Source organism: Suillus fuscotomentosus (assembly GCF_016647785.1).
Source record: "Suillus fuscotomentosus strain FC203 chromosome Unknown F5891scaffold_7, whole genome shotgun sequence".
NCBI lineage: Eukaryota > Fungi > Basidiomycota > Agaricomycetes > Boletales > Suillaceae > Suillus > Suillus fuscotomentosus.
This window is the reverse complement of record NW_024539519.1, coordinates 86,512-102,599: the sequence shown is the minus strand read 5'-3', so window position 1 is coordinate 102,599 and position 16,088 is coordinate 86,512. Positions and strand designations below refer to the sequence as shown.

Genomic DNA, 16,088 nt, shown 5'->3' with positions numbered 1-16,088 from the left:
GGACGTACTTGCTCAGCGTTTACGTATGCCTGTGACCCCTGTGTGGTATTTGTATGATTTTATGTCAATGTGGCTAGTCTCTTAATCAGTTCTGACAGCCTTTATTTTCCGATTCCAGTATTACTTCGCGACTGCTGGTAAGTAATGTCTTTAAACACTGACGTCCGTTATTAAAATGTGCCGTAGTTTGATCATGGGCTGCTTTGTCCCATATGGCAGGGTCTCCGTTCCAGTTCGTGTCATCTGTAGGGCCCGAAGCACTCACATGACTGTTTCTGTACGTATCTGCACAAGTACATAAATTGCACAACTGATAGCTTGCGATAAGCTCACCCCCTTAGTCGCCTTCAAATGGCTCAAATCCGTCGAGCCTCACAAACTTTCGAAGAAAAACAATCAAGCGAGGGGGAGCTCATTGAAGCAGCACCCCTACCGACACCTCTTCCAAAAACACAGCTGGCGATCCTTCTCCTTGTTCAGATGCCAGAGCAGCTCACAGCCTCAGTGATATATCCATTTGTGAACCAGCTAGTCAGGTCAACAGGAATCACAGGTGGAGATGAGCGTAAGACAGGCTACTACGCAGGCTTAATTGTTTGTTGTTTCTCAGCGGACACTAACCCATTACTGACGAAATTATGTTACTAGGAATCTTTGTATTATGCAGTCGAGGCTATCACGATTCTGCAATGGGGTCGCGTGTCTGACAGAATTGGAAGGAAACCAGTGATTCTCGTTGGCCTTTTCGGGGTTACCTTGTCTATCGTCTCTTTCGGATTTTCGAATCAATTCTGGATGATCATCCTCAGCCGTTGCGCACAAGGTGCTCTCAACGGTAATATCGGCGTGGTTAAATCTACCATGACCGAGATCACTGACGCCTCCAATGTGGCGCAAGCATTCGCATGGCTACCTTTGGCGTGGGGCACTGGTTACACGCTAGGGTTTGTTTAGTCGTTGACCATCATGTACGCCGTAAATTGATCGAGTTCTCAAGATTCCTCATTGGAGGGGTTCTGTCAGATCCAGCGGACAAATGGCCAAACTCTGTCGGACACTACCCCTTATTCCATCGGTATCCTTATTTTTTGCCATGCATCGTTGCCGCCAGCGTATCGACATTCTCCTGGCTCATCACCTTAGTATTTTTCAAAGAGGTGCAGTGATTCAGCTATCGTATCGCGTGCAGTGCTCACAAAAGGATTATTTCAGTCGATGCGAAGCACTGCCTCCAAAAATAGGTCCGTGAGCCATAGTGACAACACCAAAAAGTCGCCCATGCGGGCCGCCACGATCCACTACCAGCCTGGAGACACTCAGATAGACACACTACCTCACGTGCTGGATGAAGCGGAGATTGCCAGCCCAGTTTCTTGTTCTCTTGAGTCTACAAGGACCGACTTTCGCGCCATCCTCATCCCAGGCGTCATGATACCAGTCTTGCACTATGGTTTGCTGTCTTTCGTTGACCAGTGCATGCTGGTACTAGTGCCGCTCATGTATTCGACATCACGTTCACTTGGAGGGCTTGGTTTTAGTAGCAACACCATCGGGTTGGTGATGTCGGTTTGGAGTATGTTGAACGGCATGACACAGGTTTATATGTTTCCGCGATTGTTACGAAAATTTGGACCAAAGAGGTTGTATATTATAAGTTTCGCCTTTTTCCTCATAACATTTTCCACCTTCCCGTTAATGGGTTATATGGCGAAGCGCAAGATGGAAGCAGGAATGTGGTTGATTCTTTGCCTTCAACTCGTTGCATATATTGCTGCGTACATCACCTATAGTGAGTTGCCTTCCCCCTCATGCCTGCGTTCCCGAAAATAATTATTGTTAGGCTGTATTATCTTATACGTCAACAATGGGGCGCCGAACAAGGACTTGCTGGGTGCAACAAATGGCCTAGCGCAGATGTTGGGTTCCCTGATGCGTGCTGTTGGACCAACAGTGGTATCTTCACTGTTCGCTCTATCACTGGAGAAGGACCTCTTAGGCGGAACGGCCGTATACTGGATAATGTGCACGATCGTCATGGTGATACTCGGTTGTTCGACATATCTGCCGAAAACCCTCACCTGGACATCGTTATGACACCGTGGTCCGTGGAGTGGGAATGAATCATTAGAAGTTACTTCAGCAGTCTGTAAATCTTATGTTCAAAATAGTTTCAGGGGCGACCTTACAAGGTGTAATTGGACTGATACAGTTAAATTTAAATGTCAACACCCGTGGTATAGCAGCGAGTATTGCATAACGTGAATGATATTGATATTGTTTGTTCCTGTTGAATCGAAAGGCTGCTGACTAGTGTAAATTATCATTGCACCCTTGGCACACGTTCATACCACGCAGCGAAGTTAGGAACCCTTTCACTCACCCCACATCTTTTTTGTTCCATACCATTTGTTATGGCGTTGAAAAAGGGTTGTTACTGCCCGGGTCTATAATGATGACTCATTTTGATCACACCACGCAACGACCACAAGGACTCAAATACAATAAATATCCTTGATGATTTATCTCGCATCTACTCACTATATAGCTTGAACAAAAAGCTGGTAAGGCTCCGAACGTTCCATACGAGCCTTACCACTGCGACGTTCTGCCTTACGAGCGCGTTTCTCCTGGCGTCTCGCAGTCTTGGCCTCCCTTCTCGCAGTCTTAGCCTCCCTTCTCGCAATCTTAGCCTCCCTTCTCGCAGCACGGCGTTGTATTTTATCAAATTTGCGGGATGCAGACGACCCGCTTCCATGCTTATTGCGACTTCTGTCGTCCTCAGAATCTGATGAGGAAGACGAGGAAGAAGACGAGGAACTCGAGGCTCGGCGACGGAGGCCATTTGCCGCCCGGAGTTGGCTATAATCACCAAGCGAGGCCGCTCGCTCACGGCCGCTCAAGCGCTCTGACCCTTGCCAGAGAATGGCCTCCATTCTGCGAGGTCCGAAGAAGTACTGAAGAAACGATGGTGAATAGTCTGATGTAATTTCGCAGGACTTATACTGACCTGGTTCCAGTTATCAACGACGTCTCCCGCCGCATTGCGATTATTCGCTTTCATTCGTTTCTCGATGTCTCCAGTCATGAGGAACCCGCCTAAGAGTGCAGACATGGAATCATTTCCTGAATGGCTTGTTGCACTACGTACCAACAAGACTGACGTCTGTTATAAGGGGTATGTCATTCGATTTGATGCGTTGTCCTGCAGGTAACGAACCTGCTTTCTTGATGTCTACCAGGAATCTAAAGACCTTATAGATATGGGACGGCCTGATGAAAAGTCTACGGACCGTTTCCAATCCTCCTTTGAGATATCATGCGTCGCAAATGGGTGAACACATAGTTTGCATGAGGGAGCTACCTCAGGGAAGCCTTTGCTCAGGTCCGTTTGGTTTGAGATGAGACACAGGGGAGGGAACTGATCGTAACGCAGATGCTGAGGCGGCTGACGTTGCCACATTGGCGGAAGGCCCATGCCACCAAAGAATGAAGCCAGGGACAACCCTCTACTCTCGCCATTTGGGGAAGATACGCGATCTTGTGGCACAGCGCCTGGAGTCTGGTTGTATGGGCTAACACTGTTGTTTGGTTGGTACAAAGGATGGTTTGATGATCCTGCCCTGTTATGGTCATATGGATCCCTAGCTCCTGGGGGAGCCCCCTGGTATGTTGGGTATTCCCCGCCTGTTCGGTCATAATGACCGGTTGCTGGTGGTGCCTGATCTCCTTGATCTCTCGGAGGAAGGTGTGATACTGATCCCGGAGGCGCTTGGTATGTTTGCGGCTGAGGGTGATACTCTTGATACGTGCTATCACGCGGAGCATAAGATGCCTCCTGGGTGTATGCAGGGGGTGGGCCTAAGGGTGCCTGGTATCGATTCTGTTGCTGCTCAGGAGCCGGGACAGGGGGCTCCAGATAGGTTGCGTACGGGTTGTTAGATTTGTCATCGGGATAGTGAATCATGGCAAAAATTATGTGGGGAAAATTGCCGCACAGACCACTCGTGGTGGTTTATTATGTACGATGGTATCTGACTGACTCACGATTTTATACAACTTGGAGTGTGCCAGCAGTACTAGCACTGCCATTTCCGCAGCTCGGAGGTACGAAGCTTACACCACCACTAGGAAATGCTGCGCCACTGCTGCGACTGCTGCGGTATCTGTCGCGACGTTCCAAATTTACGCTGAGCAGCAAATTGACTTATGACACTTGCTTGTTGCTTGCCACATACTCGGGACTCTGCATCACTGCCTTGAAGGACTTTACATGATTAATATAAAGTCAGTTGGTTATTGCTGACTCTCTTGCTGCTTTATCAACTTCTTCGTTATCCCTTGAAATCTTAATGCCCTGGTACATGTCTTGAACTGTGTTACTGAAGATAAATCTATAGTGTTCCAACTTCCGAGTCCCAGATTTCAGATGTGTGCATTCTGGTTTGTGATACGCAAATCCACCACTGAAGTATGTATTCCAATGCGCGAGTCTGCAATACCATGATGTGCAACATAACTGCTGAAGGACCATTTATTATACAGCTCAAGTTCATTTTCAGCAAGTAAGTACACTAGTGTCGCAGCACCACATCACAGGCTCACGGCAACCCCCCCCCCTCAAATATGGAAACTTGAAGAAGGCCTGTGACAGATGCCTGCGACAGATCAGTACTAGTGCCAGAATGTCAGTACTAGTAACTCACAGCATCGGGGTTGTCAATATTTAGGAAAGGTTTATATGTTATACAAAATGGAAAGAAAATATTCGAAATTTAAACCGACATAAAGATAGGTACAAGACTTCAAAATTTGGCAATGTTTTGTGCGTAATCCAAAATATCAAGTATCAGCAACCATATTCCCATGGACAATACTATCAGGAAGTCAGCAGTCACGAAAATGTCACTGTAGGTCATGACTCATGATATGTCATGTACGCCAATTTCAAAGTCAGTTCAGCAGTCAAGCAAGAGTGCAAGGTCAATTAATATTGGGCGTGAATGTTCAAATGAGCAAGTACAGTATTGACTAGTAGATATAACTAAGTACAAGGGTGACTGTTATTAGTGCCATAGTCGTAAAATTGAGGTGGATATGTAGGGAGACCATGTACATTGGATGGATGCTGAGCTTGAGGCTGTCTATGTAAGTTTGATGACGATGCAATGGGACCACCAGATGGATTATTATTCTGCATGGTAGGGTAAGATGGTGCCTGGGGAGCTACATTAGCATAGAATTGATGAAAATATGGCTGATTGGTAAGGTGCAGAGGATAATGTGAATTGAAAGCATGTGTGGGAGCAGTGAAAGGGTGATTGCTGAAAGCCACAGCATTTGATGAGGTGGCGCCATTGTCTTGCAACGTTGTGCTATTGACTTTCCTTGTCTACTGCTGCTAGACTTGCGAATGCAGACCAGCCCCATGGCCAGCAGCGCTGCACCAGCAGTCAGCACTTCATCAAAAAACCTAGATTTTTCCTGATTTATCTGCAGGGCCTGATAGCAGGACATTCAGCACCATCAGACATCAGACATTGTCTGATATCAGAGAGGTCCACTTCTGGTATCAGACATGTAGTTCTGATTTCAGACACAAAGTCTGACTGGCCTGAGGCCAGTTATATATCTGATGTCAGATCTGCAGTCAGACAGATGTCTGGGGTCAGACATTTCAGACAGTTTGGTGAAAACTAAAGAAAATCATTATTGCATCTGGTAGGAATTGAACTCATGACTTTTTGTAGTGTGGGTTAGATCATGTGACTATTACACACAACTTCGAGCCTCATTAACCACTTGGCCATAAGAGCTTTCATATATATAACTATAATTTATATATACCACACTCCACTGACTTAGAAATATTTTTTGTTTCACTTCCTCAACTATTACTTCATAATCCTTAGCTATCTAACAAACTTTGTGAGATGATTTGAGACAAGTCTATCACTAGTTTTGTCCTGTCCATTTGTTGACATTTAAAGTAAAATATAGTATACTATGCTACATACAAATGACCTAGTAATCTGAGATGTCTGACACAGTCACTCAAAAAAGTATTGGACCAAATTACTCATTTGTATCTCTGTAATAAATACAATACTATATTTTCTAGTCATGTGCAATGTGACATTACAGTTCAGAACCTGCTCACAATAGAGGCAAAATATTGAAATGCCACTTTCAACTATATCACCATGTTATTTTTGATTCTGGGTCATTTCAGGAGAACACAGGGCAGTTGATTCTAAATAACTTTCATTAAGCAATGAATACAAAACTGTAGTTGAAAAGTGGCAGGCAAACCTAATTCTAATGATCTTGGTAGATCTGACAAACTGTTACATCTGATATTACTTGTTCATGTTTACTCCATTTCTGTCATATCCCATATATTCACGCTTCTCTTCCGGACTTCGGACCCTGAGATCCGGTCCGGTCCGATGTATAGATCCGCTTCCGATCCGATTTACGATAAGCTTTCTAATTCATTTCCTGTTTCATATAACGTTAAACACAGCCTATTCGGTATTTCCTCTTCCCGGTGTTTCGGTTATGCTTATTACCGGTATGATTACTGATCCGTTAACCTATGTCTCATTTCCGACTCGCGTTTGATAACCTTTGCACATGCTTCGTACATAGCCTCGGACCCTTGCTTACTGATACTTCCGTTATCCTCATAGTATATAAACTCGTGTATATGTCCTGTAGTACCTCAGTTCGAATATCATCTTAGTTTGTCCTCTTTCTGTCCTCCGGACTTGAGTTCTCCTTACTCTTGTCACTCTCCGAGACTTCGGATAGATTCCGATAGTCTATATCCTCGGCTCTACCTTCGGGTAGTCTTTACTCTGTTAGTTTCTAGTTCGGATACGTCCGGATTAGCCTTATACGCGTTTCCGATATCCGGAAGACTTCCGGATATACTACGAGACCCGTCCGGACCTTCGGACGCGTTATCATTAGTACTTTGAAATAAGGGACAGTACTTGGGAAAGGGGCACAGCGTACGAGCTGAGGCCGAAGTCCTTCGGATCCGATCTTACGAGAGTACGACCTTAACAGTATATTCGAACTCACACCTTTCCAAGTACACTTACTCATATCATGGCTCCTACTAAAGTAAACCAAGCCGCTTTGCACGCTGTCGGACTTTCGTCCACCCGACGCGATCCGACATCCGTAGTTAACGCCTTCACCAGTTTCTCTCAGCGCCGTGTATCACGCGGTCCTGCTCAAAGTATTTCGCAACTCATGAATCGTCCGCATCCGGAAACCCCTACGCGCACTCCTGCTGGAGGTGATCCGGATGACGAAGGACCTCCGGACGATGAAGATACTCCTGGTGGAAACCCTCCGGATGACTTCGGAGGTGATCCGGATGATGAACCGGATGACAACGATGATGAATTTGACGGGTTAAACCCACAAGACCGTGTCATGCTTCGGCTTTCTCAAGCCATCGACAATCTCGCACGCAACAATCGTCGTCCGACCTCGTCCGAAGATTCTAAAGTCAAGATCCGTGAGCCCGATACTTTCGATGGCACTGAGCCTCGGAAGCTTCGTGCATTCTTCGTCCAATGCGAGCTCCACTTCCAAAGCAAACCCAAAGCCTTCCGTTCCGGACGGGCAAAAGTCAACTTCGCCCAATCCTACCTTAAGGGTATGGCACTCGAGTGGTTCGAACCGGATCTCCTAGCCGACGAGGACGATGATCGTCCGGATTGGATGGATGATTACTCCGCGTTCATGCTTGAACTCCAAACCAATTTCGGACCGCACGATCCGTCCGGAGATGCGGAAATGCAATTGGAGCAACTTCATATGCGTGACGGACAACGCATTAATAAATATGTTGTTGAATTTCAGCGTCTTGCTTCACAAGTCCGTGGCTGGGGTGACGGTGCCCTAAGACGCCAATTCTATAACGGACTTCCGGCTCGTATCAAAGACGAAATCAGTCGCATGGGTAAACCTTCCACCCTTTCCGAATACAAGATCCTTGCCCAGACTATCGACGCTCGATACTGGGAACGGAAGGGAGAAGTCGCCCGCGAAACTAAACCCACCACCTTCATTCCTCCTAAGCAAACCACGTCCGATCGGACGAATTCCAACTCGTCCGGACCTTCGAGGTACAAATCCGACAAACCCGCTACTTCCGCATCATCCTCCGTTTCTAAACCTCCGGACCTTACCTCCAAGTTAGGAAAGGACGGGAAGCTCACGTCCGAAGAACGTAAGAGACGGATGGATAACAAACTCTGTCTATTCTGCGGTGGACCCGGCCATTCGGCTCGGGAATGCACCAAGTCTACTTCGCGCGCTGCCAAAGGCCGCGCTGCAGTGGTAACTCCGGAAGACAAACCGGAGGCTTCGGATGAAGCAAAAAAATAGTCCGCAACCCTCCCGACTCCGCACGGGATGAGGGTTGCGTTGACTCTACCCGTGCAACGGAGCTACGTCTCAATGCTGTTTCTCTTTCCGATCCGAACTCTCTTTGTCCATACGTTTCTATTCCTACTTTTCCTGATATTTCTGATTTTCCTTCACTAATTGATTGTGGTTCCTCTCACTGTTTTATAGACTCTGATTTCGTCCGAAAAAATAAAATTCCTACATATCCGATATCTCCGCTTTCTCTCCGTTTGTTTGATGGTACTTGTAATAATATGATTTCCGAAGCTATAGATTTGCCTATCTGTTTTCCGTCCGGTGTAGTTACCTCCGATACGTTTTACGTTACTCCGTTGGATTCTTCTTGTTTTATCGTTCTTGGATATAGCTGGCTCACCCTACACAATCCGTTGATTGACTGGGTTTCGGGCAGCATCGATTTCCGAACGACTTCTCATGGAATGCCTTCGACACCTCCAACGTCGCTTCCGTCTCCGGATCCGCATCCTCCGATGGAAGATTTACCTCCTCCGACTACATCCGGAACCTCCGCTGATAAAACCATCCCCAACATTTCCTTGATCAATGCGGTTGCCTTTTGCCGGGCCTGCAAATTGGAAGGATCGGAACAGTTCAGCATCTACCTTCGTCCGACCGGTGTAGACCTCCGGTCCGCTTCCCTTTCATCCGATCCTCCGGACCTGTCCGGAATTCCTCCGGAATATCACGAATTCTCGGATGTGTTCGATAAGGGCAAAGCTAGCCAACTTCCTCCTCATCGTCCCTATGATCTCAAAATCGAGTTAGAGGAAGGAACTAGTCCGCCCCTCGGAACCATTTATTCTCTATCTGCAGTTGAGCTTGCAGCCCTCCGGAAGTTTCTTGATGAAAATATTTCCTCCGGACTCCTCCGTTCCTCATCCTCTTCTCACGGAGCTCCTGTCCTGTTTGTCAAGAAAAAGGATGGCTCCCTTCGCCTCTGTGTAGATTTCCGTGGACTTAACCAGATTACCAAGAAAGACCGATATCCGTTACCTCTCATTACCGACCTCCTAGACTCTCCGAGCCGCGCTAAAGTCTATACCAAAATCGACCTCCGATCCGCTTATCATCTCGTCCGGATAGCGGACGGAGACGAATGGAAGACCGCGTTCCGAACGCGTTATGGCTCATATGAATGGTTGGTAATGCCGGAAGGTCTCACTAACGCTCCGGCTGCATTCCAACGCTTTGTCAATAGCGTGTTTGCTGATATGCTGGATGTATGCGTTATCGTATATCTGGACGACATCCTCATCTATTCCCAAGACCTTGCATCCCATAAGGAACATGTCCGAGAAGTCCTTCTCCGTCTCCGAAAACATCGACTCTATGCTAAACCCGAAAAATGCGCGTTCCATACCACATCCGTTGAATACCTTGGTTACATCCTATCTCCGGACGGCTTGACCATGTCGTCCGAGAAGATCCAGTCCATCGTTGACTGGCCGGAACCTCGGAAAGTTAAGGATATTCAATCCTTCCTCGGATTCGCAAATTTCTATCGTCGATTCATTTTCAATTACTCGGACATCGTAGTTCCGCTCACCCGTCTTACCCGCAAGGGGGTTACTTGGGATTTTTCCGATGATTGTCGGAAGTCTTTTGAAACACTCAAGAAAGCTTTCACGTCCGCTCCGGTGCTTACGCACTGGATTCCGAATGTTCCGATAGTCGTAGAAACCGACGCCTCTGACTACGCTATAGCCGGAATACTTTCCATAGTATGTCCGGACTCAGAGCTTTGTCCGGTGGCATTTTATTCTCGGACGCTTACCGCTCCGGAACTCAACTACGACACTCACGATAAGGAACTTCTAGCCATCCATGAAGCTTTTCGGACGTGGCGACATTACCTTGAAGGCTCTGCCGAGCCGATAGACGTTGTCACGGACCATAAGAACCTTGAGTATTTCTCTACCACAAAACTCCTCTCTCGCCGTCAGGCCCGCTGGTCGGAATTCCTCCATCAGTTTAACCTAGTCATCCGTTTCCGTCCCGGAAAACTCGGAGCTAAACCGGATTCCCTTACTAGACGCTGGGACGTCTATCCCAAAGAGGGGGATAAGGACTACGCTCGAGTTAACCCTCACAATTTCCGTCCGGTATTCACTTCGGAACAGTTAGCTTCGTCCCTCCGAGCCTCAACTCTAGTAACTCCGGTTCTTAGGGCAGCCGTTCTGATTGATATCGACCAGCTCCGGAAAGACATCCTGACCGCACTTCCTAATGACCCTATCGCATCCGAACATCTTCCGGAACCTTCGGATCCGAGATGGACGGTGGACGATAGTGGTTTCCTCCGCTGCGACAACCGTATATATGTTCCGGAATCTAATAATCTCCGTCTTCGCGTCCTCCAGAATACTCATGATCATCCGTTGTCCGGACACTTCGGACAGAACCGGACGCTAGATATCATCCGACGCGAGTACACTTGGCCAGGAATCCGTACCTATGTCAAAGACTACGTCAAGTCTTGTACTTCCTGCGGCCGAGCTAAGGTTCCGAGACACAAACCTTACGGATTGCTCAAGCAGTTACCCATACCGGAAAAGCCTTGGAATTCTATATCCATGGATTTCATCGAGCACCTTCCGGACTCATCCGGCTTTACAGCCATCCTCGTCGTAATCGACCGTCTATCCAAACAAGCTATATTCATCCCTACCCACGACACCATTACCTCTCCGGATCTCGCTCGTCTATTCGTCCTCCACGTGTTTTCCAAGCACGGAGTTCCATCCCATGTCACTTCGGACCGAGGAACAGAATTCGTATCGCATTTCTTCCGGTCCTTAGGAAAAGCATTAGATATGGTCCTCCACTTCACGTCCGGATATCATCCGGAAGGAGACGGACAAACCGAACGAGCGAACCAAACCCTTGAACAATACCTCTGGATATACTGCAACTATCAGCAGGATAACTGGTCGGAACTACTTCCCTTGGCAGAATTCGCTTATAACAACGCTCCGAGTGCTACTACCGGAGTATCACCCTTCTTCGCCAATAAGGGATATCATCCGAACCTATCCGTTCATCCGGAACGTGACCTCTCATCCGCCCGCGCACGAGACTATGCAGTAGACCTTGACGAACTCCATCAGTTCCTCCGAGAAGAAATGGCCCACGCACAAGAAAGATATCAAGGACCTGCGGACGCCAAACGGAAACCTGCTCCGGATATGAAAATCGGAGATCCGGTCTTCGTCAAAGCAAAATACTTCCGATCCACCCGTCCGTCCAAGAAACTCTCGGAAAAGAACTTAGGTCCGTTCGAAATCATAGCTCGTCCGGGTACGCATTCTTTCACCATCCGACTTCCGGATTCCATGCGCTCCGTACACCCAGTTTTCCATGTCTCGCAATTAGAACCAGCCACACTCAATACCATTCCTAATCGTATCCAATCGCCTCCGCCTCCGGTCGAAGTCGACGGAGAACCCGAATATGAGATATCCGAAGTTTTGGACTCAAAATTAGACCGTCGGAGAAGACAATGTCAACTCCTATACCTCGTCCGATGGTCCGGATATGAAGGAACGGACGAGGAGACTTCATGGTTACTTGCTACGGAGCTCGGTAACGCATCCGAACTAGTTTCGGACTTCCACGCTGCATATCCGAACAAACCCGGTCCTATTCAACTTTGAAGTACATAGTGTGCATACGAAATACAAGTACATTTAGAGAAGAAGCATAAACGGACCAGAAATTCCTACATCTCCATAGACCCATCCGCCTCTCCGGATCCGCCTGCATCACTTCCGGACGCCCTTTCCATCACCTCATCTTCCTCCTCCGGACCCGGAGACGTCCGAAATCCCTTCCGAATATGTCCGAACAACATGGCTTGAAATTCCCTCTGTTGCTGAAGGAACAGCTCAATTCCGGAGCTCATCCGGTCCGCTGCAGCCCTGCTGCCTTCCGCCGCCTGAATACTTCTCTCCAAAAGGGTGTTAGTCCTAGCCAGCTCCGCCACTATACTGTTGGCTGCGGCCACCCAAGCCTGATCATCGTATTCCGTCTCCATCTCCTCCGGATCTTCAGGAGTCGGACTCTTCTGACGTTTCTTACCTTTACCTTTCGGAGATGGAGATCCGGCAGCATGCTTCCTCTTCTTGCCCTTGGGCACCTTGACAGTTCCGGGTCGTCCGGGGCACGTAGCCTTGTCCTTCCGGCAGATATCGCAAGACTTGACCTATCCGGACGTCAAAACACTCGGATCCGAAAAAAAAAAAACACGGATTAACTCACCAGAGCATTGCTCTCCGCATCCGTCCAAAGGCAAGTCCGGCCTCTGTCGCTGCAACGCTTGCAGGATCCGTCCTTGTCAGCGGAAATGGCACGAGACTTTTCATCTGTCAGGCAAAGCCATCATAACCATCCGAAACTCACCATTTCCTCTACTATCTCCCTGCGCCGTTTGTTTTCTGCCTCCACCCGAATTTCGGACTCTCGAATCCTCTTAAGATCCTCCTGAATCTTCCGTTCCTCTTCACGCTTCCGCTCCGCCTCCTGACGCTTCCGAATCTCCTCCTCCTCCTTCCGAGCCGCAGCTTCAGCGTCCGCTAGTTGCTGTTGAAGCTCCAGCAGTTTCTGCTTAGCAGTCTTCTGAGATCCGGAGGTGTTGCCAGACATTTTCGATAGAGCGTTATAGAGAGTAAAAAGTGGGAAAGGAAGAATCATCCTGGGACGTCCGCCCTTGAGTATACCTGTCCGATTCCGAACTCAGACGCTTCTCCATCATCTCGCGATAATCTCGTCCGGTCCGGACCGATGGTTCTTGTGCCTCTAGGGATCGGCCCTAAGGGGGGGATACTGTCATATCCCATATATTCACGCTTCTCTTCCGGACTTCGGACCCTGAGATCCGGTCCGGTCCGATGTATAGATCCGCTTCCGATCCGATTTACGATAAGCTTTCTAATTCATTTCCTGTTTCATATAACGTTAAACACAGCCTATTCGGTATTTCCTCTTCCCGGTGTTTCGGTTATGCTTATTACCGGTATGATTACTGATCCGTTAACCTATGTCTCATTTCCGACTCGCGTTTGATAACCTTTGCACATGCTTCGTACATAGCCTCGGACCCTTGCTTACTGATACTTCCGTTATCCTCATAGTATATAAACTCGTGTATATGTCCTGTAGTACCTCAGTTCGAATATCATCTTAGTTTGTCCTCTTTCTGTCCTCCGGACTTGAGTTCTCCTTACTCTTGTCACTCTCCGAGACTTCGGATAGATTCCGATAGTCTATATCCTCGGCTCTACCTTCGGGTAGTCTTTACTCTGTTAGTTTCTAGTTCGGATACGTCCGGATTAGCCTTATACGCGTTTCCGATATCCGGAAGACTTCCGGATATACTACGAGACCCGTCCGGACCTTCGGACGCGTTATCATTAGTACTTTGAAATAAGGGACAGTACTTGGGAAAGGGGCACAGCGTACGAGCTGAGGCCGAAGTCCTTCGGATCCGATCTTACGAGAGTACGACCTTAACAATTTCTCTTCTTGGCACCTTCTTCACCAAATACATACATACTATACAGTATTGTGACTCCCATCAGTGGGTGCTGATGGTTATGTAACATACAAGTACATATACGTGTCCCGCGTTTGTTTTCACCTCAGTGTTGCTTTAACACCTTCGCTGAGGTATGTCGTCTTGTAGCTTATGGCAACATCTCACACTGACTCATACCTAGACTCTAAACTATTCTAGATACATCACAATATAGTGTTGCTTTAACACCTTTGCTGAGACTCTAAACTATTCTAGTGAACTGGTTATGAGCCCTGAGCTCTGATGAAGCTCAACAATCTCGCTAGATTTAGATTTAATCTTCCAGTAACTCACGATCATCTAATGGCTGATTCGCTCAAGAATTTCAAAAACAATTATCCGCTCTGAACCCTCTCAAATGACTTCAATCATATCATGGGAAAATACGATCACATTATTGAGCTCACCAGATCTGATGATTACCCAAGCTGGCGCCAAACGGTAACCTTAGCATTGCAAGGTGATGGACTGTGGAACCATTGCAATTCCGGCACCAACCCCAACAACTTCGCTGACCTCGCATTGGTCATGCCCACACCTGCACTTCCTGCAGCCCCAACAACTGCAGAAAAAAAGGAGATGATCGACTGGATCAAAGAAGATGCCCAAGCCAAAGGAATAATATGCCGGAGGTTATCGCCGGTCGTTCAGACACTCCTAGATGAGTCATTGACAACGCGTCAGCAATGGGACATCCTTGCAAATAATTTTAGTCGCCTCAATATGACCTCACAGTTCGAACTTCGCGAGCAGCTTTTCAATGAAAAATTGAAAGACATCGATGACACATCCAGGTACATCGGCATCTTCGAAAACGGACGTTGATGATTCACAGAAATGGGAGTTCCTTTCACCAAACATGAGGCTGTCTTCCTCCTTCTACATGGACTACCTAAGTCTACAGACTGGCTCATGTACAAATGGCTCACCATTGGCCAATTCAACAAACAACCAGCTCCCATCACCTCATCTGCAAGCACAACCACCACAGCTCCACCAGCAACAGCGACTCTTACTTTCAGCGAAGTTGCTGCATCGCTGTCAGAAGAAGCCAATCATCTTTGTGGGGAATGTGACTTGGCACGTCCTGGATCAGAATACGCCAGTCCCGCTACTCATAACTCCTTCCCTACACAACCGTCCAAAGTCAACTCCGTCACTCAAGTTTGCATTCACAAACAGAATCCGTGGGGAGTGCCATGCGACAATGCTGCCTGCTCAGGACTTCTGTGTTTGCTCACGCACGATCATGAACACTGTCATCAGCAAGGGGGTGGCATGGAAGGAAAGGGACCATGGGCTCAAAAGGGAGGAGATGGAGGCAGGCAAGCAAAGAAAGAAGTGGCCACAGCCACTAATGAAGGCAAGCCTTCCCCCAGCACATCACCCTCCAATCCAGATCCAAAGTCAAACGAAGTTCAGCAGTTGGTGTGCGCCATGATCGAGGAACTCGATAGCATTGATCCTCTTACCTCACCTAGCTCTGAGGACATTGCATGCATAGCCAATCAAGCCCTCTCCACCATCCTGGACTCGGGTGCCATGTCGACCTTAATCATGTCAAAAGACTACTTCTGGTCCTTCTCCAGTAGCTCCGCTGTCACAGTCAAGACCGCGAATCATGGAAGCTTACAAACCTCGGGGCATGGTGAATGCATTGCGGAACTGACGCTCAACAAGAAAACCTACCAACTCCGCCTTACTAATTGCCTTCATGCTCCAGGCACGATGGTGAACTTGCTGTTGGTAGGCATATGTTGAAGCAAGGTTGGGCTTGCAACTTCCAACCTTCTCCTCCACATTGTGAGCTCAGTTACCTCGGAGAGTGCTTAGGTCAGATCCCCATGATCAGCAACCTGGTGTTCATCGACTTACGATTCATCCCTCCAGGTGCTCCACCATCTCCTCACCTTGAGCTTGCAGCTTTTTCCTGCACGCCTCTCTCGTGGGACCTATGGCATGCTCGTCTAGGACATCCAGGCGCGGATGCTGTCAAGTGTTTGCCCTTATTCGCCACAGGTGTCAAGGTCAATGTCTCTACTCCCTTGCAGGTTTGTGAGCCTTGCAT

The 16,088-nt window shown here is 47.9% G+C and overlaps 2 protein-coding genes across 2 annotated transcripts; one reads left to right on the top strand and one right to left on the bottom strand.

The window, feature by feature from the left end:
• Positions 1-351: 351 nt before the first annotated feature.
• Positions 352-2,094, top strand: F5891DRAFT_943737 (major facilitator superfamily domain-containing protein; the record flags this gene model as incomplete). Its single annotated transcript, XM_041374498.1, has 5 exons — positions 352-594; positions 649-944; positions 998-1,157; positions 1,213-1,789; positions 1,841-2,094. 5 exons carry the CDS (start codon positions 352-354, stop codon positions 2,092-2,094), a joined length of 1,530 nt encoding a protein of 509 aa, XP_041230772.1.
• Positions 2,095-2,533: 439 nt separating this feature from the next.
• Positions 2,534-4,211, bottom strand: F5891DRAFT_1007959 (uncharacterized protein). The gene is made up of 4 exons (XM_041360513.1): positions 3,291-4,211; positions 3,149-3,243; positions 3,008-3,096; positions 2,534-2,954 (listed from the first exon to the last, which is right to left on the bottom strand). Exons 1-4 carry the CDS (start codon positions 3,962-3,964, stop codon positions 2,538-2,540), a joined length of 1,275 nt encoding a protein of 424 aa, XP_041230771.1. The 5' UTR covers positions 3,965-4,211; the 3' UTR covers positions 2,534-2,537.
• Between the last annotated feature and the right edge of the window lie 11,877 nt (positions 4,212-16,088).